Source organism: Ovis aries, chromosome 24 (assembly GCF_016772045.2).
Source record: "Ovis aries strain OAR_USU_Benz2616 breed Rambouillet chromosome 24, ARS-UI_Ramb_v3.0, whole genome shotgun sequence".
NCBI lineage: Eukaryota > Metazoa > Chordata > Mammalia > Artiodactyla > Bovidae > Ovis > Ovis aries.
In genome coordinates this window covers 1,734,041-1,758,878 of record NC_056077.1, presented here as the reverse complement: position 1 = coordinate 1,758,878, position 24,838 = coordinate 1,734,041, and the positions used below count along the sequence as shown (strand labels likewise).

The 24,838-nt window shown below is 55.6% G+C and overlaps 1 protein-coding gene across 8 annotated transcripts in view; it reads left to right on the top strand.

Annotated features, from left to right (window-relative positions):
* Window positions 1-24,838, top strand: part of IFT140 (intraflagellar transport 140) — a 57,111-nt gene that overhangs the window by 7,055 nt on the left and 25,218 nt on the right. For 6 of the 8 annotated variants that reach the window (XM_042240095.2, XM_042240096.2, XM_042240097.2 and 3 more), the window contains exons 4-19: window positions 594-815; window positions 5,513-5,634; window positions 5,736-5,878; window positions 7,395-7,570; window positions 8,352-8,443; window positions 8,987-9,093; window positions 9,840-9,985; window positions 11,989-12,192; window positions 12,328-12,400; window positions 13,040-13,131; window positions 17,468-17,595; window positions 19,073-19,190; window positions 19,939-20,069; window positions 20,432-20,582; window positions 21,260-21,391; window positions 23,150-23,349. In XM_042240095.2, coding sequence (XP_042096029.1) covers window positions 594-815; window positions 5,513-5,634; window positions 5,736-5,878; window positions 7,395-7,570; window positions 8,352-8,443; window positions 8,987-9,093; window positions 9,840-9,985; window positions 11,989-12,192; window positions 12,328-12,400; window positions 13,040-13,131; window positions 17,468-17,595; window positions 19,073-19,190; window positions 19,939-20,069; window positions 20,432-20,582; window positions 21,260-21,391; window positions 23,150-23,349 — 2,237 coding nt within the window. The remainder of the gene's footprint in view (window positions 1-593; window positions 816-5,512; window positions 5,635-5,735; window positions 5,879-7,394; window positions 7,571-8,351; window positions 8,444-8,986; window positions 9,094-9,839; window positions 9,986-11,988; window positions 12,193-12,327; window positions 12,401-13,039; window positions 13,132-17,467; window positions 17,596-19,072; window positions 19,191-19,938; window positions 20,070-20,431; window positions 20,583-21,259; window positions 21,392-23,149; window positions 23,350-24,838) is intronic. The other 2 variants (XM_042240098.2, XM_042240099.1) reach the window with 1 other exon arrangement.

Below are 24,838 nucleotides of genomic sequence, written 5' to 3'. Positions count from 1 at the left end.
GCAGGTATAACTGGAGATTGGTAGGAAGAGCCCAGTAGAAGTGCTGAGAACAGAGTTAATCTCTGAAAACACACACATTTATACTTTTAACCTGCTGCCTTTGAAAATTCTAGAAAACATGAGAATATAAGAGCACATATCTTATTAACTCTTATGGCAATGACATCGTCATATACCACAAAGTTTCCGGAAAACTCCACTGTTCACTTGTGAGAGAATGAGAGTTAACAAGGCAAACCACATCCTAGTATCATTCTGAAAATGACTTTGGCTTTGCAGACCTCAATAAGGTTCTTAGGGTCACCTAGCCACACTTTGAGAACCTTGAGTCAGCACGCTTCACCCACTGGCCCAGCACTTGCTTTTGTAAATAAAGTTTTATTGATAAGCTGGTTTGTGGGGTCTGTTAAATGTTTGCCTTGTGCTGTCATAGTTCAGCTGAGGCAAGATGGGTGTTTCTATGACAATTAAATAGACTGTTTCTTTAATAAGCAGCTTGTTATGTCCTCTACCTGATATCATTCCACTGATGAGGCAGAAATACTTGGTCGTCACCGTTCCCCGTAATAAGGGCTTTACTTTGTGTGTCGCAGGGCGAGTGCGTGCCAGACACCCATGTCGAGAGGTCGTTCCGGGTCACCTCCCTGAGCTGGCACCCGACGCGGCTGATCCTGGCTATTGGCTGGGAGTCTGGGGAAGTGGTCATGTTTAACAAGCAGGACAAGGAGCAGCACGCAGTCCCTGCCACGCACACGGCCGACGTCGCCATCCTCGCCTGGAGCCCCAACGGGAACTGCCTGGTGTCGGGAGACAGGGTGAGCAGCCGCGCGGCGGCCCCCTCGGGGTCGCAGGCTCGCCGTCTGTGCTCTCAGGGACACGGGAGGCCCTCAGGGACCAGGCTATTCGTGATGCATGGTTGCCGGGCTCTGCTGAGCTTGTCAGCTGTCACAAGCTGTGTTTTATGTTGGGAGCAAGATTTGAAAGTTTCATTCTGCCTTCTCACCCTGTGGCAGAAGTGTGCAATTTTGTAAATGAACATCTCTGGATAACTACAGTCACACAGATGGGGTGGTGCCTCAGGTACCCCGAACCCCGGTGTGCCCTCTGAGCACACTGCTTCGTTGCCCAAGAGTCCCTGGTCCCCATCGTCTGGCCTGGGGCCTCCTAAGCAGGTGGACGTGGAGAGATCGTTCGTAGTCATAAGGGAGGGGGTGCTTTCCGCTGGCATCTGGTGGGTGGAGGCCAGAGTCACTGCTCAGCATCTGCCAGCGCTCAGGACAGACCCCACCGCAGAGAATCACCAGCCAGAGACGTCTGTAGGGCCCGGGCTGAGAGGCCTGCTCTAGACCTGTTTGCCCCAAAAGGGACAGTAGAAAGTGTACGGTGTGTTTGTTTCTTTCGCATTTTCAAGGTAATACGTTTGCATGTTTCAGAGCTCAAAAGATGCTAAAAGGCACACACTGCAAACACTCTCCTCACCACCCCCACCCTGCCCCCGGTACCTGCGGCTCCTTCATGTCTCTCTGGGTTCCTACGGGAACACACAGGAGCACGCAGTGCGTTCTCTCCCCAGCTTCCAGTTTTGAAAAATCACCAACGTTAGAGGAAGGAGCACAAGGAGTACCCTTGTGCCCTCACTGTGAGTTCAATAGCTGTTAACATTTTGACACATCGGCTCTCTGGGCGTCTGTACACCCCCGCGTGTTGGGGAGTTTGTCGCAGCCGTCACACTTCACCCCTCGATGCGCTGGCTTCCGTCTCCTCGACACGTGACCACGTTGCTGCCGCACAGGAGGGCGAGGCCCGCACGCTCCCCACCGCGGCCGGTGTGGCGGCTCTCCCTGCCGTCCTGGTAGCCCGTCCTCAGCCGGGGCCGCCCAGCGTGCTCTGCCTCTGCCATCATTCCTCTTTTGTCTCCTTCCGCCGTAACTGGTCTCTGCTCTCTTCTTTCGTCTCTCTCTCTTTTGTTTGGTCTTTCCTGACATCGCCGTTTTGAGGGGTCCAGCTCGTAACTGTGTAGCAAGGCCCTTGGTTCAGATCTGTGTGGCTGTCTCCTGAGCACTGTGAGTGTCTTCACACAGGGGACACCGTCCCCTCCCTGCTTTCCTGGATCCTTGTCACGTGAGCGGCAGCACCCGGCACACACTGTTGCATCTCAGGCTTTCCAGCGGAAGCCGTGCCTTCCACTCTCCACGGCAGCGCACAGCAAGCCTCCTCACGCTCTTTAGACCTGCCCTTTTTGCCACGAACCTGTTATCGTTTGCCTTCGCAGCCCCTGTGGAATAGCAGTCTTCAGTTCTTCGCTGGACGGTGACATGACAGCTGGCCTCATGGTCTTGTCCTTTTGCACGTGCGAACTTTTAGAAAAAGTCCTGGAGGGCGGTGGGACCCAGGGCGTACCCTTGTGGTTTGATCGGTGTGCCCAGAGCTCCCTCCGTGGGGCTTGACTGGCTCACACCAACCCACGCGTGTGTCGTGACCAAGCTCAGGATCTTGTGGGAGAAGTGCTGCCTCAGTTGTGTTCCTTCGCGTGTGTTTCTCTTCCTCCTGAGGGTGAACGTTACCTAGAAAGCCATTTATACTTAATTTCTGCTCACACCACTTCTTCCTTGTTCTACTTGTTCTTTTTTTCCAGACGTTTCTTGGTTTTCTGTTCAATTCACACCTGGTGCCGTTGCACCACCCCAGGCTCCTTCTCCTGTGGGCTCCTACCCCTTCCCCCATGGGGATAAAAGGAGTCATGATCCTTGAACATCACCATTCGCATCTTGAAGAAAGGAGAAACAACTGATGTAGCGGATCACTTAAGCACGACCCGGAGCCCAGGTCACTGCTGACCGAGTTCTGGCGTCAGAGGATTTCAGGACAAAAACACCTGGTCCTTCTCTCAGAAAATCTGCAATTGTGTCCCAGTTTAATACTGGACTCCAACAGGAAGAGACGTACTAACAAATGAACAGACATGCTGAGACCAGTGACCCCTGAGACACCAGCTCCCCAGGCTTGGCTGAGGGTCTTCTCCACTCTTCCACCAGCGGCCTGGTTTGGTCACCCTGAGACTCACCAGATGCAGCAAGGAAGCACAGTCTGTGAGCCTCGGAGTGCCCCACGTCTCCAGGGGTGGGAGCCGAGAAGGAGGTCTGAGTGCAGCTGTGGGGGTGAACGGCAGCTGCTCTGCACCCAGAGAGTGGCCCCCAGGAGTGGTGGGGGCCCAGGGGCATCTGCTGTGCTGTCTTCCGCTTGGCAGTTGTGTCTGCCTGGTTCCTGGAGACACGAGAGGACCTCCCGTGACCTCCCCCACACCTGCCGTGGTGTATCTGTCCTCGTGTCCAAATAGGGGTCCGCAGGCCTCTGAGCCAAACCCACCACTCCAGGGCCCGGGCTCCAGACGCGTCCCCGGAGCGGCTGTTGGGGCCTGGACGTGCAGAGTGTGCATGGCCGCTCAGGAGCCCAAGGGGTCGTCCGCTAGATGCTCGCGTGTGCCGGTAAAACAGTCGCTACTGTGTGAAAAACTAAGTGCTGGGCAGGAATTCCCCAGCGGTCCAGTGGTCAGCACTCTCCCTGCCAGGTCCTGGGTTCCATCCCTAGTCGGAAACTAGGACCCCACGACCCATGCAGTGCCACCAGAAAAGAAAAAAGTGCTGCCCGGCTGCACTCACAGGGCATTTTAAAAGTAATTTCTAAACACAAAGAACCAAGAGTGCTTTTATTCTTGTCTTTATAAAGCTGGCAAAGTCAAGAAGACTCTGTTTGGCCTTCCCTGGTGGTCCAACGGCGAAGAATCCGCCTTGCGATGCAGGGGACATGGGTTCGATCCCTAGCCTGGGAAGATGTTGCACGTGTGGGGCGGCGAAGCCCGTGTGCCACGACCACTGAGCCTGTGCTCTCGAACCCGGGGGCCGTAGCTCCTGAAGCCCCCGGGCCCTAGAGCCTGTGCTCTGCAGTAAGAGAAGCGACCGCAAGGAGAAGCCCCACCACTGCAACTAGAGAGCAGCCCCCCTCGCCACAACTAGAGACAGTCTGCGCTCAGCAGCTGAGACCCAGCACAGCCAGAGGTAGAAGGATCAGCCTAATAATACACGACTTAGATTATATGTACAGTCAGGTTACATACCGTGTCCACTCTTAACATGCTTTTCTTAGAGATCCACGGTATAGGTTGCTTTGTAAGGCCCACTTATTTGAAAATCTTCTTTTCACGTACAATTAAGTGATGTTATCCAGTTTTGGGGATATTGGAATGAAAGCGACTTGAATGAAGAGAGGTGACGTCACTGTCTGCTAAAATGCCCACTGACCTGGAGCGGGAAACGCGCCTTCAGGACAGCTTGGGCTGCAAAGCGCAGCTGCCCCACTGTGATGGAAACGGTACCATTTCCCACAGCCAGGCTCATCCACAGCCAGACGCCGTCGTGGACTATTGCTCCCAGGCCAAATAGTCTCTCCCACCTTGAACTTTCCTAGCACTTGTCTGAACCTTAATCTGAGACATTGATGTTGAAGGTACAGTACACCTGTCATCCAGATCTTGGTTGGTTTCTTCCAATAAAAGGAACTAGGGCTCCTTGGAGAAGCAGCTGGTCCTAGACTGGGGCAGGACCATGAGCCCAGAGGATCTGTCAGCCAGGACGCGAGGAGGGCCTCGTACACCCATAGCGACGGCCGTGTGAAAGGGACAGTGGAGGCCGAGAGAAGAGTGCCCAACAGCCGGAGCCGGAGTGTCTACACAGAGCGATACTGAGCTATAACCATGAGCGGAAACTAGACATCCATGGGTCCAGATGATGAAAATCTATGACTTAAGCCAGTAAATGCTGGAGAGACGGGACACATCTCCAGATGACCCAGAGGGGAGGCGTCGCGCCCCTCCTACGTGTGGGCCGCACCCGGAGAGTTCCTTCAAAGCCGGACGGGACGGCAGCAGGAGGGGCGCCCAGTGAGGGAGGTCACATCAAGGGCACGACCCGGATCCGAGACGCCAGCAGCAGCACCTTCCCTCTAGTGTTCCTCTCAAACCTGCCACCTTGTCAACAAGAAGAAAAACATCAGACACATCCCACCGGGGGTCACATTCTGGAACCCTGGGCCAGTCCTCCTCACACCGGGCAGGCCTCTGAAGCAGGAGCCCGAGGAGGTACGGCCACTACGTGTGTGAGGACGTGGTCCCGGAGGTGCTGGGGAGATGGCGTGAAGCCCCAGCTGGAGTTAGTGGCATGTTCCCGGTGACGAGAGCAGCCGGGGCATGGCTGGTGGCCTTTGCTACCTTCCCTTGAATCCGAGTCTGTCCTCAAAGCAGAGGTTTGTTTTTTGAAACTGAACACTTGACGCTTGTGATCTCCAGGGACTGAAGGCGGGAGAGGGCACAAAGAAGCTTCTGGCTCCTCGTGGAGCCCGTGGATTGCTGGATTTTTCACAGTGCCTGCTGTAGTTTTGAAATTGGAAAGGGAGTGAGCCCACGCTCCGGGGCGCGGTGTCACCTCCGCACGCTGAGGATGTGACCTTGGGTTTGCAGCTCGGCGTCCTGCTCCTGTGGAGGCTGGACCAGCGGGGCCGCGTGCAGGGGATGCCACTGCTGCGCCACGAGTACGGGCAGCCCCTCACCCACTGCATCTTCCTGCTGCCCCCGCCCGGCGAGTGAGTACTGCATGGGAGGTGGGGCGGTGGGGTTCCCATCTGTGGTCACCCCGCCTGCACCCCAGGGGCCACCAGGAGCTCCCCTTCCCATCTGCTTTCAGGGACCTGGTTCAGCTGGCCAGGGCGGCAGTGAGCGGGGACGAGAAGGCCCTGGACATGTTTAACTGGAAGAAGAGCGGCTTCGGGAGCATCCTGAAGATGGGGTCTCAGGAGGGCCTCTCGTTCTTCGTCAGCCTGACAGACGGTGAGATGCACGCTGGGGTCGGGGACACCGCAGCATCTCAGGGTGTCTGGCGGTCACCAACGAGCAGACGGAGTGTCTGTAAAGCTGCAGGCCATGCACCCCTCCCGGACGGACACCTCGGGCCACCCATGCCGGGGTTATCCTGGGCCCAAAGGGTGGCTTTCCTTGGCCCTGATGGAGACAAACAGCTTTTATTTGTGTTGGAAGGTTTTTCAGGAAGAAGCTGTCTGGTGCGCAGGCCCAGACGAGTCGCTGCCGGGGCTCCCACGTGGTCTCCATGCCCACGTCCAGATTTGGCTCTGGGCCCGTGACCGGGGCTGCTGGATGGGCTCTGCCAGCCGCGGCCCCTGGTGGCAGCCCTGGGGGCTGGGCCACGGTGTCGGCTGCAACACGGCTCCTCCTCGGTGCGCCGGGAGGCAGGTGGCAGTGGCAGACGCAGCGTGAGGGTCTCGTCCTCTCGGGACATTCATGGGTCGCATCCGCTGCAGGAAAGGGGCCCAGGAGGTGGGGCTGCATGGGGTGATGGGGTCTGGGACGCGCATGGCCAGGCAGCTTGACGGTGACGGGTGACCGCGGATAGGGGCCGGGTACTGGTCGTCTTAGAGACACTGGCATGTCAGGGTGAGGGGCGGAGCCGCAGGAGGGCACCTGGAGGGACTAGGGCGCTGCCCTGAGGGCGGAGGGCAACGCTGGTGCTGGGCGCTACGGGCCAGGCTCTGTGTTGCCGGGCACCACCATCCCTATGCCTCAGCTCCCAGGCATGGCCCTGGGGACACAGTAGTCCCCGCCTCCTGTGCCCTGCGGGCAGAGCTCACGTGAATGTGCACACCCAGCCCGCAGCTCGTGTCTGTGGAGCAGGTGCTCGTTTCTGGGAGTGAGATGGGGGCGGGGCCTGAGGGTGAGGGGCTCCTAGAGCAGCAGAATGAACCCACCCGAGAGCTCGCCCGAAATCACAACCGGGAGGCAGCTAGGGGCCAAGGCGAGGGATCCAGACTGGGAGGGGTCTGGGGAGGGGAAGACGGGGCAGGCTGTGATACCCGGGACCTGGGGCGGAGGGCCTGGGTCGAGGCCCCAGGGAATGTCGTGGTTCAGGCTCTGGTGAACAGACATGACCGGAGCATGGAGGCTGCGCACCAGGAGGGCAGTCACTGAGCGCTGGGTGGTGGTGGAGGGGACAGCAGGGGCAGGGGTCCAGGCTGGACTAACGCACGAGTCGGCAGGTGTAGCGGTTACGGGCCAGTGTTTTGTTTTTTAATTATTTTATTTTATTTTATTGCCTTGGGTCTTTAGTTGTAGCGTGTGGGATCTAGTTCCCTGACCAGCTATTGAACCCAGGGCCCCTGCTTTGGGAGAATGGAGACTTAGCCACTGGACCTACGGGCAAGTCTGCCAGTGGTTTTTAAAATGGCCTATTTGTAAATGATTGTGATGAAGATGCTTATGTTGAAAGTGCCCCTAAGCAGGTAGAATGGCCGCGGGAGCATCCAGCTTTCGTGGACCCAAGGCTCTTTCACAGGGACCGTGCACCACGTGGATGAGAAAGGCAGGACAGCCCAGGTGGCGTCCACAGACAGCTCCATCCAGACGCTGTTCTACCTGGAGCAGAGGGGGGCGCTGGTGGCGGTGACGGACAGCCTGCTGCTCTGCCTGTTCACGGTGACGCCCGAGGGCACGGCCGAGGAGGTGATGAAGGTGCGTGGGGCCACCCCAGGGCCGTCCTCTGGCCTGCCTCACCCTCACTTTATCTTGGTTGAGGAGTCCATGTTGCAGGATCACCAGAGCTCTGGTGCCTTATTTGTCCTGGACCATTGCAGTCACAGGTTGGGGAGACGTCAGGAGAAGGTGCTGCCCAAGCCTCGGGAGGCAGGGTCGTGTGGTGCGGACGCCTGGCCACGTGCAGACCTTGGGGGTTGTCAGCAGTGTTCCCACCATGGCTGGTCCACACGTGTGACGGTCACAACTCTGGACGCCCCACCATCCCTGTGGGCGCCTCACCCCTGACCTGGGGGCTCGCTCGCAGGAGAATGCCCGGAGCCTGGGTTGTGGTCAGGCAGCACGCACCACTCCCTGAGGACTGCTTGCTGCCCTCCTGCGGTTTCTCAGTTCCACCTGCAGATTCCAGGTTCTCAGGGACCCCGAACCTCCCTGGAGGTGGTCTGGTAGATGCAGAAAGTCAGTGTGTTCGGGGCCCTCGTGCACCTCTGTCTGCGCAGCAGCTGAAATGTGGTCACTGAGTCCGTGGACCTGGGTTCAAATCCTCCCTCGGCCCCTCGCTGGCTCCTCATGTGGGTGTGAGGGCGCCTCCCCCGTGAGGGGCTCCATTAACTGCTCTGGCCTGAAAAGCTGGGGCCGCCCACGCTTCCTTTGCGTGGGCACTCTCCGCAGAGTCGCTGCCAACAGAGTCCAGCCCCTCACCAGCGACACAGCCTCCACACGGGCGACACCCTCCTCTCAGGTAGCCGTTTTTGTGCAGGTGAAGCTGAGCGGGAAGACGGGCCACCGGGCAGACATCGCGCTGATCGATGGCAGCCTGCTCGTGACCGCCATCGGGGAGACGGCGCTCAGGTGAGAGCTGACCCTGCAGGGTTGGAGGGAGAAGTCTGTTCCCAGCGCTCTCATGAGTCGGCTCCATACTGGAGCCTGATGTACACAGAGACCAGCCCACAAATGATGGCCAGTTGTCACCAGCTGGACGTGTCTGTAACCAGCCCCGAGGTGGACGAGCAGGACAGTCAGGCCCCAACGCCTGCCCCGTGGAGTCCTGCCGTCCCCTGCCCCCTGTGTACGTGGAAACCCATGTCGCGGCCTCTTGGTCCATTGCTTCGAGTCCACGTGACGTAGGGATCTCCCGGGCTCGGGTGCTCGCCGCTCCCGTGCTCTCCTGACCTGGTGTCCCACAGGGCCCCTCTGCATTGGCAGCGTCTCCCGCTGGTCATGAGCAAGGCCTAACGGACAACGCAATGATGAGAAACTTTTTTTCTGCAGAGTCCAAAGGGCTGTGTCTTTTTCCTGATTTTCAAGTTTAATCTGCAAGTTGAACAAGACCTTCAGAGCTGAGGGAAACACACTAACGCAGGCCCCTCACGGGCTTTCCTGCTTGCCTTGTAGATTCTGGGATTTAGAACGAGGGGAGAACTACGTCCTGAGTCCAGAGGAGAAGTTTGGTTTTGAAAAAGGAGAGAATATAAATTGCGTTTCTTACTGTAAAGCTAAAGGTGAGACTTCTGGCGTCAGGGGCTGTTCTCGGAACCAGCCACTTGAGGATGGTCAGCTCAGAGCAAGAGAGGGGCGGGCGCTGTGTTTGTCCCGTATGGTGGCCCAGGAGGTGGTCAGGGATGTGACCATCGGCCGCAGGAATGGGTGTCTGTTCCTCCTGAACCCTCGGTGGAGAGTCAGCGTGAGGAACATTATGTGTGTGTGTGTGTTAATATATATGTGTGTGGATGTGTGTGTGTGTACACACACGTGTGCACCCACGCGCGCGCACACAGTGGAGTAGGAGATGCATGGGAGCAGCAGCTCTGTGCCCACCTGGTTCCAAGTCCTGTGTGGCTCCACACACACACAGACGCCTCACACGTCTCACACGCACACACACACACACACACACACGCCTCACGCATGCGTACACAGACTGTCGCCACGCAGTGAGCTCCTACACACACACACACACACACACACACACGCCTCACACGTCTCACACACACACACACACACACACACGCCTCACGCATGCGTACACATACTGTCGCCACGCAGTGAGCTCCTACACACACACACACACACACACACACACACACACACACACACACACCTCACGCATGTGTACACATCAGCTGGGTAAGTGGCTGTAGAGTTACTGGGCGGGCTGATGCGTCTGAGAGGGTGGTCAGAGGAGGGCGCCTGCTGCTGTTTTACCCTTTTCCGCCTCAGCTGAGGTGAGCTCTCTTTTTACCTGTAGGTCTCCTGGCAGCTGGTACCGACAAGGGGCGAGTGGCCATGTGGAGAAAAGCGCCAGGCCTCCCGAACGGCCGCGGGGCGGAGGGCAAAGACAAGTGGACCCTTCAGACTCCCACTGAGCTGGAAGGAAACATCACACAGATAAAGGTACACCCGATGGGGTGCTGGGGGCCCTTGCTTTTTGCACAAGTGGAGGCAGTAATTTGCTCTGAACCTATTTTTGTCAATTGTTCAATTTAAGATTAAAAAATAGCAACAATGAAATATTTATAAAGGCCTGTTGGGTCAGAAGTCATATAAGCGGTTGTGGGTCCGTGGTAGTCTATATTTATCTATTTTACTTATTTACCTATTCTTTTATCTCTACCATCATCTGTTTTGTTTTTTCACTTATGTTTTTTTGGCCGTGCCCCTCGGCTTGTGAGATCTCCCCAACCAGGGGTTGAAGCCCGGCCCTGGCAGTGAGAGGGCCGAGTCCTCACCGCTGGGCCGTGGGGACCACCTGCCCCAGCCGCCTCCTGATGCTCCAGACCTCCACCTCTCTCCGGGCACTGCTCTCTCGCCTATGCTCTGTTTTAGATAGAGCTGCTTGTGTTGGGAACTTGACACTCCAGAGCCTGCCCGTGGGGACAGGGGCTTTGGGCACCGGAGCCTCTGGTCTGGGACTGCCTCCCCGCGAGGAGCAAGCTGGGGCAAAGGCCTGGTCCGTGTGGTCAGGCTCCACCCCCAAGGCAGAGCCTCCCCCCACACCCACCTGGAGCTGGCCTGTGTGGGGAGCTGAGCGGTGACAGACGCTGGCGGCCGCCCCTCCCTGGGCCTTTTGGCCAAACCTGCCCGCCAGGCTCATCTGCCACAGACTCTGCTCTTCTCTCTAAACTCTGTAGATTTTCTTCAGTCCTCTTTTCTCCATTTAACTCTGTGCCCGATTCCGAGAGAAATGGGCAGTTGTGTTCTCACAGTTCTCACCAGTTACGCCTGTTGTGTTCTCGGGGCTCCTCACCTGCCGTCCTGGGCCTAGCCTCTCAGCTCTGCTCTGTGTGATACAGGCGTGCAGCACACGGCATCTTAGCTCCCCGACTAGGGGAGGGCAGTGTCCTACCCACTGGACCCCCGGGGAACTCCCTGAACTTTTTAAGATGAAGTTTAAATAATCTAATCAGGAAATGAAACTTACATGGTAAATAGTTTAGGGATATCTTAGAGCAATTTTGGAGAAGGAAATGGCAACCCACCCCAGTATTCTTGGCGGGAAAATCCCATGGATGGAGGAGCCTGGTAGGCTACAGTCCATGGGGTCACAAAGAGCCGGATATGACTGAGCGACTTCACTTTCACTTTAGAGCAGTTCTAGGAATTTCTTTTAGATCCTCCAGAGTTAGTCACTCAGTCGTATCTGACTCTTTGCAACCCATGGACTATAGCCCACCAGGCTCCTCTGTCCATGGGGGTTCTCCAGGCAATGATACTGGAGTGGCTTGCCATTTCCTACTCCAGAGGATCTTCCTAACCCAGGGATTGAACCTGTGTCTCCTGCATCTCCTGCTTTGGCAGGCAGATTCTTTACCACTGAGCTACCTGGGAAGCCAGGTAGTTCACTGATAGGGTGTAAACTCGCTTTCTGTTTATAAAACACAGATGCCCCTAAGTTTGCATCGGTAAACCAAGCTCTAGAAGATGCTCAGCCAGTCAGAACAGACACAAACTAGAACCAGCACATAGGTTTACATGCTGGATCTCAACTGTGGGTGTTGAGATCCAGTATTTTTAAGTTTTTCTGTAAATTACACATTTTACACTTACAAATTTTTTAAGTCATGTTTTTAAACAAGAGAGCATCCCTGATAGCTCAGTTGGTAAAGAATCTGCCTGCAAAGCAGGAGACCCTGTTTTGATTCCTGGATTGGGAATATCTGCTGAAGGGAAAGGCTACCCACTCCAGTATTCTGGCCTAGAGAATGCCATGGACTGTATAGTCCATGGGGTTGCAAAGAGTTGGACATGACTAAGCAGCTTTCACTTTCACTTGACTTTAAATAACGAGAAGAAGCAGTGCTTGGAAACTGTTTGTGAATCTTCATACCTGTGACATTGCCCTGACTGCACATCTCCTTTCTGTTCACGCCTCGGTGGTGTCTCTTCATACAACCAAGTGGGGCTCCAGGAAGAGCCTCCTGGCCGTGAACAGCATCAGCTCCGTGCTCATCCTCCACGAGCAGGCCATGTCATCCCACTTCCACCAGCAGGTGGCCGCCGTGCAGGTCTCCCCGAGCCTCCTCAGCGTGTCCTTCCTGTCCACGGGGGTGACCCACAGCCTGCGCACAGACATGCACGTCACCGGAGTGTTTGCCACCAAGGTCACTGCCAGGGTGATCTGTGGGCGGGGGGCAGGGTCATTGATGTAGACAGAAGCCCTGGCCAGTTGTTAGAGTCACTGGGGACAGTGAGGCCCAGATGACTGGTTGCTTTTTCACTTCCGTGACTCTTCGTAGGATGCTGTTGCCGTCTGGAATGGAAAACAGGTGGTGATCTTTGAGCCGTCCGGAGCCACGTTACGCAGTGCAGGTGGGAGTCTTTTCAGCCCCTAGAGGGTCTTGCGTCTGATGCAGGTGGGGGTGCTAGTTTCTGAGGGGCTGGCAGAGGGCAGGTCCTGGGCCACCGGGAGACCCCACACCTGTTCTCGTGCCCGGGCTGGAGCTCTTGGCCTCCAAAGTCCCATATATGATGAGCTGCAGCTTGGGCAGTGGTGCTGTCGCAGAGGCTGTGCTGTGGGAAGCACCAGCTACTTGCTGGAAGGGAGGAGGCAAGGCCATCAGTGAGTGGTGAGGGTGGGTGCCTGGCGCTGGGTGCCCCATCAGGCCGTCACTGGCAGCCGTGGCCCTGGGAGTCCCTGTATCTTGGAGCCTCACTTTCCAAGAAGAAGGAAACACAGCTTTCACAAGGCTGTGTGGGGCCAAGAAACAGTAGGGAACATGCATGAGCACATCCTTGATGATACCACAGCTCTGCCCTTTCTCCCCATCTTTATAGCCTGAGGCTCTTCTTTATCACCTTAGTTGTAGAAGATGTTTCCTGCTAGATTCCAGTCTTTCTCATCAATCACTCTATAAAGAGTTCTAGTTTCAGTGTGAGAATGCTTCTGAAATTCTAAGGAGCTCTGACGAGACTAGCTGCTGGTGTCATGACCTCTATCTGTCATTTTAGGGTCCTTCCTGTGTGAGTCTCCAGTGTTAGCCATGCATGAAGAAAACGTTTATACGGTGGAGCCGAACAGAGTCCAAGTTCGAACCTGGCAGGTAAATGGCTGCTCTACAGTGAGTGGCCTGTGACATTAAAGACAACTAGAGCAGAGTTTAAAATGCCACCTCTAAATCAAGCCAGAGCCTGCTTATTGACTTCACCCAGCCTCATGAGATCCCCCCACTGGGTGTCTGGTTGTAAAAATGGATTCTTACATAGCTGTTCCATCGACAGCTCTTGTGACTCCAGAAATCAGGAGGTAAGGCAGTGGCCCTTTGCAGTGAAAAGGACTACCTGGCCGGCTCTTGAGTGCTTGGGATTACGAAATGGGAGGAAGGTGTGCTGTTTAATGTGCACCTGGAGGACTGAGGGGCCGTCGGTTTTGGCCACATCTTTAGACCTTTTCATGTACGTGTCTGAGGGTGGGAGCCATGCGTACCTCCAGGACCCCAGCCTCCAGCACACCATTCTGTCCTCTGCAGAGGGTGCAGTAGGGGAGCCTCTGCCTGCCCGCATCCTGTGCACACTTGCTGTATCCCTGGGGCTGACATGGAGTATTAGTTTCCTGAACCGGCCATAACCAATGACCACAAACTGAATGGCTTAAAACAATAGAAATTTATTTTCCTCACCACCGTTCAGGAGGCTAGAAGTCCAAAGTCTAGGTGTGGGCAAGGCTGCTCCTTCTGAGGCTCTGGGGGAGAGTTTGTCCCATGCCTCCTCCAGCTGCTGGCATTGCCGGCATTCCTTGCATTCTGTAGCCTATAGCCAGGTCTCTGCCTCCATCTTTACGTGGCCTTCTTCCTGTGTCTGAGAAGGACGCTTGTCCCTGAATTTAGGGTCCACCCTAATCTAGAGTTGTCTCTATTTGAGAGCCTTAGTTATATCTTCAAAGACCCTTCTTCCAAATAAGGTCATTTTACATCCAAGTGGGAGATGGCTGGATGGCATCACTGACTCGATGGACGTGAGTCTGAGTGAACTCCGGGAGTTGGTGATGGACAGGGAGGCCTGGTGTGCTGCGATTCATGGGCTCGCAAAGAGTCGGACATGACTGAGCGACTGAACTGAACTGAACTGAACTGGGTGTATCTTTCAGGGGAGACCATTCACCCCGCACGTTCAGCAGTGTTCTGCATCACAGTTGAGGACAGCTGTGCTGCTGGTTTAGCTCTTGGTGTGTGACCACCGTGTCCAGCTCTGAGTTCTTTCCTAAGGTCTGTCCTGTGCTTATACCTCACAGGCTTATACCTCCCCTTCTCCATTCAGTAACTCCTGAAGGAGCTTCACTACAGTTCTAGTCTCCAGCAGGAGGGTCAGATGGTAAGGAGCACAGTAAAGTATGGAGGGGGTTGGAAAGTATTGCAGGGAGAGATGTTGGAATAGAGACCTGACAGGTGGGGAAGGTGGCCGCAGTCCCATGAGCCTCCTGGGGGAACTGCAGGGAGGGATCTGGGCCTCGAGAGATGCCTGGCCAGGTTCAGGTCAGAGGGGAGGTGGGGAGGCTGGAGGGATGGGGCTTACATACCGCTGATAGTGGTGAAGGGGCATCAAGTGTGGACATAAAGCTGAGGTAGGGAGGAGCCCTGCTAACAACAGATGAGGGAGCAGCTGGGTTATTAGAGGGATGAACTCCAGAGCTGGAAGGTGGAGGCATGCAGGAGAGAAGGAAAGGCCTGCCAAGAAGGGGTGAAAGGCACACGGGGAGAGAATGAAAGAGATATTGGGAAAGGAGTGAAAGGCATACTGGGAAAGGAGTAAGAGGCATACTGGGAGAAAACGAAAAGCATATTGGGAAAGGAGTGAAAGGCATATGGGGAGAGAGCGAAAGGCTTGCTGGGAAGGGGTGAAAGGCATGCTGGCAGAAAACAAAAGGTAGATTGGGAAAAGGGCAACATGTTGCTGGTAGGGGCGAACTGAACAGCATGCTAGGAAAGTGAGTGAGAGGCATACTGGGAGAGAGTGAAAGGCATATTGGGAAAGGAGTGAAAGACATATAGGAAGAGAATGAAAGGTCCACTGGGAAGGCAACAAAAGGCACACTGGAAAAGGAGTGAAAAGCATGCTGGGAAAGGGGCGTAAGGCATACTGGGAGAGAATGAAAGGCATGCCAGGAGAGAACCAAAGGCATATTATGACAGGCCTATGAGGAAAGAATAAAAAGCCTGCTGGGAAAGCAGCAAAAGTCATACTGGGAGAAAACAGAAAGGCCTTCAGGGAAGGGGTGAAAAGCTTACTGGGCAAAGGGCAAAAGGTTGCTGGTAGGGGTGAAATGCATGCTGAGAAAGTGGTAAAAGGCATTCTGGGAAGGGACAAAAGGCATGCTGGGAAAAGAGAACAGCATGCTGGGAAAGGGTGAAAGTCAAGCTGGAAATCATGGCGGTAACTTAGGAGCATCTGACCACAGACAGAGTTTAACCTTTTTAAATTTTTGTCGAAAGGAATATATGTCAGGGACTTCCCTGTTGGTCCAGTGGTTAAAACTTGGCCTTCCAATGCAGGGGGTGTGTATTTGAACCTTGGTCAAGGAGCTAAGCTCCCACATGCTTCATGGCCAAAAAAAAGAGAAAGAAACAGAAGCAATATTGTAATAAATTCCATAAAGACTCCCTGAGTCTCTGTTCCTGGTATAAGGAGCCCACTAAGTTCTGTGGGAAACCCCACCCCTGGCCACTCTGCTCCCAGCCCAGTGCCGAGCCAAGCAGACACTCATTGTGCATTGGTTGGATGTGAAACCATTTACCTCAGACTGGGACTTGAACCCACATGCTGGGACTCAAACCGGCCAAAACCCAGTCTTCCCACTGAGGTCACAGACCTAGTTTCAGGATCTGATAAAGCTCAGGTTCATGATATCTCATTACAGAAAGAATTCAGTGAGAGACAAAGTAATAGGTAAGAAGTGGTTTTATTTGGAGAGAAACCCTCCACAGGCAGTGTGGGCCATCACGGAGGGCAAGTGCAGAGGTGTGAAATGTGGTGTGGTTAGCTTTTATGGTCTGGGTGATTCATAAGCTAATGAGTGGGAGGGTTATTCCAGCTATTTGGGGGAAGGGGTAGAGATTTCCAGGAATTGGGCCACCACCCCCTTTTGGTCTTTTGACTTTTGATGTCTTGGAACTGTCAAAGTGCCTTTGTGTGGTCATTTAGCTTGCTGATTAAGGATCAAAGTCTAGGGGAAGCTGACTCATCTGCCTCTTTGAAAGTGAAAGTGAAAGTGATAATCGCTCAGTCATGTCCGACTCTTTGCAACATTATGGACTGTAGGCTGCCAGGCTCCTCTGTCCGTGGAGTTCTCCAGGCGAGAATACTGGAGTGGGTTGCCATTCCCTTCTCCAGGGGATCTTCCTGACCCATGGATCGAACCCAGGTCTCCCGAATTGGAGGCAGATTCTTCACTGTCTGAGCCACGGGAAGTGGAGTCTGCCACCGTGGACCCATTTGATTCTGATTGGTTTATGTCGTGTCCTTGGGTTATGTCATTCTTTCATAAGTTGTGCCCTGCCCCCTTCCCTCCTGTTTCAGATTGACCCGGGGACCCATCTCAGCTCCAAGGAGAGGAGAGGGGTCAATCCATGCATTAGACACCCAAAAGCGTAAGCTCTGCCCAGGCCCGACTCTGGTCACTCTTTCCAAAATAACAATACTGGGAGGTGTTGTAAGAAGAGCATTTTAAAACATAGATGATTTTAAGTCACCTGTGGTTCAGAACCCTCCAGAGTCTTCCAGCTTCATGTAGAATAAAATCTGACTCTTCCCTTGGCCTGCGCTGATGCCCAGTGTGGTGTCTGCCCACTGCTCGCCTCAGGACCCGCCTTCCTTCCTGCCACCCGGCTCCTCCTCTGGAAGGCCAGTGCAGCTCTCCAATGGGTGGCCCCTTCCCCCCAGGCTCACTTCAACTTGCCCCCCAGACAAGACCTGTTCTCAGGCATTTACCAGCATGTGATGGACACACAGGAAAGTAGGCATGCTATGCGTGCGGCTCATGAGTTTTCACAGATGGGCATACCTGGGACGTGATCACCACCCCTTCCACTCACGGCCTCCCCCAGAGGTGACCACTAGCCACACAGTCAGCTTCACTGGGGCATTAACGTAAGACCTTGTGGGCGGCATCTCCTGCATCCACCTGAGCGGATGGAATTCCACATGCTGCCGCCTAGATGGTTTTCTTTTCGCATCCCTCCCATCACCTGTCTGCACGTGCTCACGCTGAGGCATGTGTGTACCTGCTTGTTGACCTGGCTGCTCTATACCTGCCCCCTGACCGGAAGCACCAGGGATTCCCCGATGACAGGGCCTGTCCTCCCGGGTGGGGTGAGACTCAAGCAAGGGGTGGGGCCTGTGGCTGAAGCCCCACCCTGAGGTCCCTGTCGCGTCCTTTTTCCTTAGGGGACCGTGAAGCAGCTCCTGCCGTTCTCCGAGTCAGAGGGGAACCCGTGCTTCTTGGACATCTGTGGAACTTTCCTGGTTGTAGGGACGGACTTGGCTCACTTTAAAAGCTTTGATCTTTCCCGAAGGTACAGTTTTTGTCCAAATGAAAGTATTTTAAATGCACTGGGAGACGACGCGATGGGCAGAAGACAGACGGGGGCAGCAGACTGTTTATGCTCTCATTTCAACATTAATGTGCACTTTCCTGTTGGAAATGCCTGATGTCCTGGTCTAAAGTCTTAATCTCTGCACGAAGTGGGGAGCAGCGTCACTGTGCGGTACACGTGACACAGTACGTTTGCCGAAATCGACAGACCTTCACAGCTCACAGTGAACGTTAGCATCTGCAAACTGAAACGACCTGTCAGTTCAGGGGGCCCAGGATGGAAGGCCGACAAGGCAGGACAACCCCCCTTTATGAGCGTGTGGAACTGCCTCCCTCTGCCCCAGGAGCTGCCCGGGTTACCCTGGACCTGAGCAGGGCCCTGAGACTAATGGCTGAGGGGCCGCACGCAGCATGCATTCTGCTGATAAAGTCAGTTCCCACGGGCACAGGGAGGCATCCAGGCTGGTCGTGAGCAGCTGAGTGTCAGGATGAGGACTGGCAGGGAGCCGGCTTCTCACCTGAGGGGTGGTTTCCAAGTCATCAGGGGAGGAGGATGAGTGATCCCTGAGCGAATGCATCCAAGGTGGAGACCTGAGTCTGGAGCTGGGTGTGGCTTCGTGTCGGTGCAGGTGGAGGCAGGTGCGTGTGCACGTACCGGTCGGTGCACGTGGCCTGGTCTGTCCGCCACCGGGGACAGACAGCAACACCCCAAGAACCATAAGCACACCCCATACCCAGATCTTGGTCCAAGTCCTCCTGCAGGAAAGGGAGTGGGCTCCTCGGAGACTGATGCTGGAATGGATTCTGAGCCTAGGCAGGAAATGCACGAGATGAGCCTGGAGCCCAAGGCTCTGTCCCAGCCCAGAGGACCCCAGGGAGAGAAGATGATTAGATGTCACGTGAGGCCTGGATGGGGGTCCAGGGCAGAAAGAGAACACTAGGGGGAAAGTAAGGAAATGTGAATAAAGTAAAGAAAGTCATGGTGAGCTACCTCTACAAGCCAGTTTTGTTTCTGGAGGCATCAAACTCAAACAGGGGACTAGTGTAATGTATTTGAGTTTGTCCACACAGTGGAAGAGCACGTGGCTGTAACAAAGCATGGGCAGCAGAGCCCACGGCCGTGCTGTGGGGATGGCGTGGCATCTGTAATCAGCTGCTCCTATCTGTGATGGGAATGAGATAGTGCTCCTGCCTGTTCACAAAAACAGAACCTTAAAACCTCAGCCACACAAATAGCAGACTGTTAACACTGTGCTCCTGAAACTCAGATAATGTGTGTCAATTATATCTCCACCAAAAAATGTAAAAGTGAGAACTCGCCCTGTCTTCTGAGCCTAGCCCATTTCCTGAGTCTCCCGTTCCTGAAGTGAGAGCCATTGGGCCCAGGTTCCAGGCCCAAGGGGAAGGGCTCGCCTGCTGTCCCAGCTGGGCCACTGAGACCACCTCCTTCCCTGCAGAGAGGCCAAGGTGCACTGCGGCTGCAAGAGCCTGGCCGAGCTGGTCCCGGGTGTGGGGGGCCTGACCTCGCTCAGATGCAATGCCAGCGGCAGCAAGATCAGTCTCCTCCTCAGCAAGGTGGGTCCCTACGTGTGCTGCCCCGCCTGCCCTCCCCCTCCTGCAGCCCTGGTGCCCCCGCCACCCCCTGGGGCTCCCTCCACCTCCCCACCTTCCTTCGCTTCACTCCTTGTGTCATCAGAAGCTGTGGTTCTTGCAGAGACCCTCACCTCTTCCCTTCTGCCTCTTTCCATCATCAGACTAAGGCCTCTGGGCAGCAGGGGTGACTAGTGTGGGAGGACCTGGAGCCTCCTGCTCTGAGAGTGGGTGTGAAGGAGCCAGGTGGCAGGGCCGTTGGTTCTAGAGAAGCTGGTGCCTTCCCGGCATCAGTGTCTGTTCACGTGCTCCTCTGTCATTCACACACGCATTCCACTGGCTAACTCATTCACTGATTCACTCTCTCATTCACTCATTCATTCAAGAGTGGGTTGTTCGCTGCCGTGTGTGCACCACGCACTTTGCTGGGTTCCGTAAACACAAACTGATGTGTTAAATGGGTGACTTGACCCTACCCCTGTGGATGAGCAGACTCAAGTAAATTTTTACAACCCTGGTGAGAGCTGGGAGGAGAGAAGCAGGGCTGGAGGGCAGCAGTGGGCCCAGCCACTACAGGGGATCAGCTGAAACTACAAAATAGTAAACCCACAGCCGTTTCAGTGGGATGAACATAAGCTGACGTTGGAATTACGCGGTCTGGACCTCGGCACCTCTCCCAAACGTGTGGAACGTCAGTGAGCAGGCACACTGAGCTCTGGCTCTCTCTTCCTAGGCTGACAATAGCCCCGATTCCAAAATCTGCTTCTATGACGTGGAAATGGACACAGTGACCATCCTCGACCTCAAGACGGGACAGATAGATCAGAGAGAGGCATTGTCCATTAATGGGCAGGAGACAAAGAAGTAAGACTGGTTTGGGAGGACTTTGTTGAAAAAAGATGTTGAAGATGATGCTCAATTACTTGTTGGCTTTGAGGCAGTTTGTTGCTAAGTTTTCTTCATACTTGGAAGAGCTCAGTGATCATGAGCAGTGGGGACCAGAGGTGAAACAGAAACCCGCTCCCCTGGGCCATCGCAGGGATTTGAGTCTAATCTGCCTCTGAGGTTCTGGAGTCATGGGCCAGGAGCTTGAGCTTCCGAAAGGGCTGCAACGCAAGTGCCCATGGGCAGCCCCAGGTCTCAGGGTGCAGAGGGCCATCAGCATCCCTGCCGGTCTTTCTTCAAGGCCTTGGTGTACCACGCGGGCAGTTCTCTTTCTTTTTCAGGAGCCAGGCCCTGGAGGATGAGAGGCTGACAGACCTTGTGCCCGTGAGCCACTTCTGGGATCAGAGCGAGCCCCGGCTGTTCGTGTGCGAAGCCGTGCGCGAGGTGCCCGGTGCCCCGTCGCAGCCCGCGGACAGAAGCACACTGGCCGAGGCCAGTGCAGGCCCCTCACCCCACACGTGGTCGCCTGTGTGTTTGGACAGCAGGCAGGGCGGGCTCTGTCTTCCCAATGTGGTCCCTGGGGAAGTGGTAGGGAGCCAGTCTCCACCCCCAGGACGTTGGGAGACACCTCTCCCCTCTGGGTCGACATCGAGAGCTGGCCCCACCCTCTGTCGCGTGCCATTTTCTCTCGGGGATCAGAGTCTCCCTTGATCTGGGCGCATCCTGTGGGGTCCAGTTACGAAGGTCCCCTGAGTCATTCCCCAATCAGTGGGCCCCCAGCTTCGGTCACTGCCCTCCCCTCTCACCACCCCGCTCCCCTCTCAGCAGGACCTTCCTCCCCAACACTCCAGCACCACTGACTCTGAGCCCCATCCCTTCACTGGGCCCAGACTCCACCACTTTCCACTGTCCTGTTTTACAGGACACCCAGTGATCCCGGACAAAGCCCTCTTGACCCTCTTCCGTGCGCCTCTCTTGACCTACCTTGTTCCACAGGGGTCGTGCATAGGGTCCTCAGCTGGGAGAGTGGGGTTATATGAGAGCCAGCCTGTCGGCCGCTCTACATCCTCTGTGTTTTATGTAAACTTCCTGGCAATGCTGGACAAGTGGGGTCGGACAAGAGCCAGGAAAGTTGCTGTCGAACTGAGGCAGGACATGTCCCTCTGCAGGCAGACGTGCTGGTCCTGTCCTTCTTCGTCTCAGAAGAGCACGGCTTCCTGTTGCAGGACAGCTTCCCCCGTCCCCCCGCCTTCCAGATGCTCCTGGGGATCCAGGTGCCCCACTACTACTTCATGAGAAAGGTGGGCTCTGCGGGCGCAGCCATATCCTTGGGCCCTCCTCCTCCCTCTCATTACACAAGCAAAGCGTGTGCCCTGAGCTGTCCCCTGAGATCCCAGCAGATCCAAGTTTGCCATCCCTGTGGGGAAGGTTGAGGGCGGGCAGATGGGCAGCGGCTCCACTGAAGGGCATCCCTCCTGGCTCCCCCCAAAGCACTGGGTCCTTCCGCCTTTCTTTTTTTAAAAAGTCTAGATGCTTTTTTAGAAGTTCCTATTCCTGTATTCGCTCAGTTGTGTCTGACTCTTTTCTCTAGGCCAGAATACTGGGTAGCCATTCCCTTCTCCAGGAGATCTTCCCCACCCAGGATTGAACCCAGGTCTCCCACATTGCAGGCGGATTGTTTACCAGCTGAGCCACCAGGGAAGCTCAGTCAGTAAAAGTCTGCCTGCAATGCGGGAGACCAGGGTTCAATCCTGGGTGGGGAAGATCCCCTACAGAAGGAAATAGCAACCCACTCCAGTATTCTTGCCTGGAGAATTCCATGCACAGAGGAGCCTCTCAGGCTGAAGTTCATGGGGTCGCAAGAGTTGGACATGACTTATCGACTGAACTACCATTCCTGTATTCACTGTAGGAAATTCAGGAACTGCAAATAAGGAAATAAAGACCAGAGGTGATGCAAATCTCCATGGTTGCAGCCCCCAGAGGTGTCGCTGGGGCCGCCAGGGAGAGGTTCTGTCTGTGGCCTGCATGTATGTGCCACACACACCGTCCCTTCCTCCAGGGGATCGACCCAGGAGTCAAACCCGGGGCTCCTGCATTACAGTCAGACTCTTCACCAGTTGAGCCAACAGGGACTCCCGTTACATACGCGTGTGTTTAAATTTCTGATCAAATGGGGTCATTGTTGGCACTCACCCCAACCATTTTGGATGAGTTGTTTGCCATCCCTTGGGCATGGTCTCTGCATCCCCACGGTCCCGCCCAGGCCTGAAATCGGCACCCTTGGCCCTGAGGTCAGTGCTGATCGGGCGTGGGTGCGTCTGTGATGGGCAGCAGAGCGTCCAGCCCAGCTGAAATGCTGGCTGAGCCACCTGTTCTCAGCCAGGCGCCCACAGCCCCCTGCACTGAGGGGCCTGTGCAGGCTGCAGCCCGTGGTTCTGCCTTGGTCCTGTGGACCTGGGGTGCCGCCTGAGCTGCTCCCCTGAGCTCTGCCGCGCCCTCCCCCCCCCAGCTCTGTGCTTCCTGCTGTTTCACTTCTTCGCTGGTTTCTTCACTGTCCTGTCAGAAGAACTAAAGTGTGCAGGCTTTTTCTTGGATTTTTTTTTTTTTTTTTGGCTTTTAGTGTAAGGTGACTTAAAATCAGGCCTCAACATGAGCTCTGTGTTTTCTGCGTTAGCAAGTGTCCTTGTAGCCAGAGGTGGGAATGGACCAGGAGGCAGTGGTGCTGGCGTAGTCTTAGCACCTCATGCACGGGCACACGGTCAGACGTGACAGGAAGAGCTCTTTCTAGGAAGTTCACAGACAGCGGAGGGGTGGTGTTTTCACATGTCATGATGTCACTGCCTCAGCCGCAGGTCCCTGCATGCCGACGCCTGCATCACCCCCAGTCTGAAGCTGGAGCCCTGTGCTTTGGCCTTTGAGGGCTTGCAGATGTGTGGTGCTTTTGCCAAGAGTGTTGCTAAATGTGGGGTCTGTGCAGAGGGTCCCCCAGGGAGAGGCCTGGGGCGCACACTGGCTTCACGGGGACCCACAGATAGACTGCGTCCTTTGTCATCCAGCCAGGAGAAGCTAATCTGGAGGACCAGCTGGACTCTGGGTCCCAGTGCATCCCCCAGGCAGTGGGCAGGAGGCCCCTGCGGGACTTTGTGGGGCTGGAGGACTGCGACAAGCCCACACAGGACGCCATGCTCAACTTCAGCTTTTTCCTGGCCATCGGGGACATGGATGAGGCCTTCAGGTCCATCAAGCTCATCAAGAGGTAAGGGGCCACTCGCGGGGGCTGGAGGTGGTGGTGACCGTCGCTGAAGTCTTTTTGGTGTGTGTGGTGTCTCACGGGTTCAAGGAAATGCCAGTGGAAACTGGGACATGAATGGCATCTGGCTGGACTCATGGTGCTCAGAGCCTCGGGGCTGCGATTCAGTTGTTTGCATTTATTTTAGTGTCTGGACGCTTCTTAGTCGAAAATTCTGCAGTCACTAAATATTTATAGTACCTGTCTCTCTGGGAATAATTGCACCACCCAGAAAAGATATTGATAGTAAACCCTCAAAACGGCAGGCAAAATGCAATTAAAATCGCTCCAAGAGAAGTTGTCCATCAAGGGCTGTGTATAAGCGACTTTTTCTCTGTTCTGGGGGAGCTTCTCAAGAGCATCTGACAGTTTAATCACAAAGGGTAGAAAAACTGTTGAAGGATAGAAGTCAGGTGGAAGGAGAGGACGGGAGTTAAGCACCGGCCCCCTCCTGGCTGCAGAGACGGGTCTGTAACCGGGTCAGACCCTGGTCATCGTGGTCTAGAGCAGAGAATCTTTTCCCTACGTCCCCTAGGTGGGCGAGAGGCCCTTGGTTGGGGAGTGCAGAGTGGCTGGCGGCACTTGCCGTTTGATGGAAGCTCCACCACAGACCACACGTGGCCACTGGGCCACTGCAGTGTGTGTCGTCGTGTGCAGAGCACTGCTGAGGCGGGACTCTGAGCTGCTGGAGAGGAGGGGCGGCCCTGCGTGGCCCCCGAGTGTGCCCCCGCCCCGAGCTGCGCTGACTTCTCTGTCAGGCTAGATGTGCTTTGAAGCTGTCCTCCCCTGCTTTGTTTTTACCTAAAGCAACAGAGCGACCCATCCCTCCCTCTGACTAAAGAAATTCCTGGGGCAGCAGGGCCTTTGAGCCCCAGGCTGGTCACCGCTCATCTTCGGGAAGGGTGCGGCAGCCAAGCTAGACCTTTCTTAGCGTTCTTAGAGGGCCAGCCCCGGGGGGAGGCAGCAGAGCACTTAGCGCAGATGCCTCCCTGCCCCCGCCTGGCTTCCTGGGCCACACGATGCCAGCAGCGCCTCCCGCCGCCAGGGGGCGCGGCACCCGCGGGCCTCACAGATGTGGGCGGGCAGCTGCTGGCCTGAGGGTGCTGGCTGGTGTGAACCCCTGGGCTGCTGGTGCCCAGCGCGGGGAGTCGGGGATCCAGCCCAGCTGCCAACGGGGCTGTTGGCACCAGGCTGGGGCTGGGACAGAGGTCTGAAGCCACCAGTGGCGGGGTCCCGGCTCAGTGCGGTGAAAACTCTTCTGGGGAAAAAGCAAACCAACCTCTGGATTGTTTGAAGCCAATAGATGTCTCTCTCTTACTTGCCAACTGTGGACGTGCTATCATGCGGCCGGAGCTCAGGATCCGTAGGGAGGGGGACTTGTGAGTGGAGGCGTGAGTGAGGCGTGAGTGACCCGCAGCCACGCTGCCCAGGACCTTCTCTGACAGTCAGCCTACAA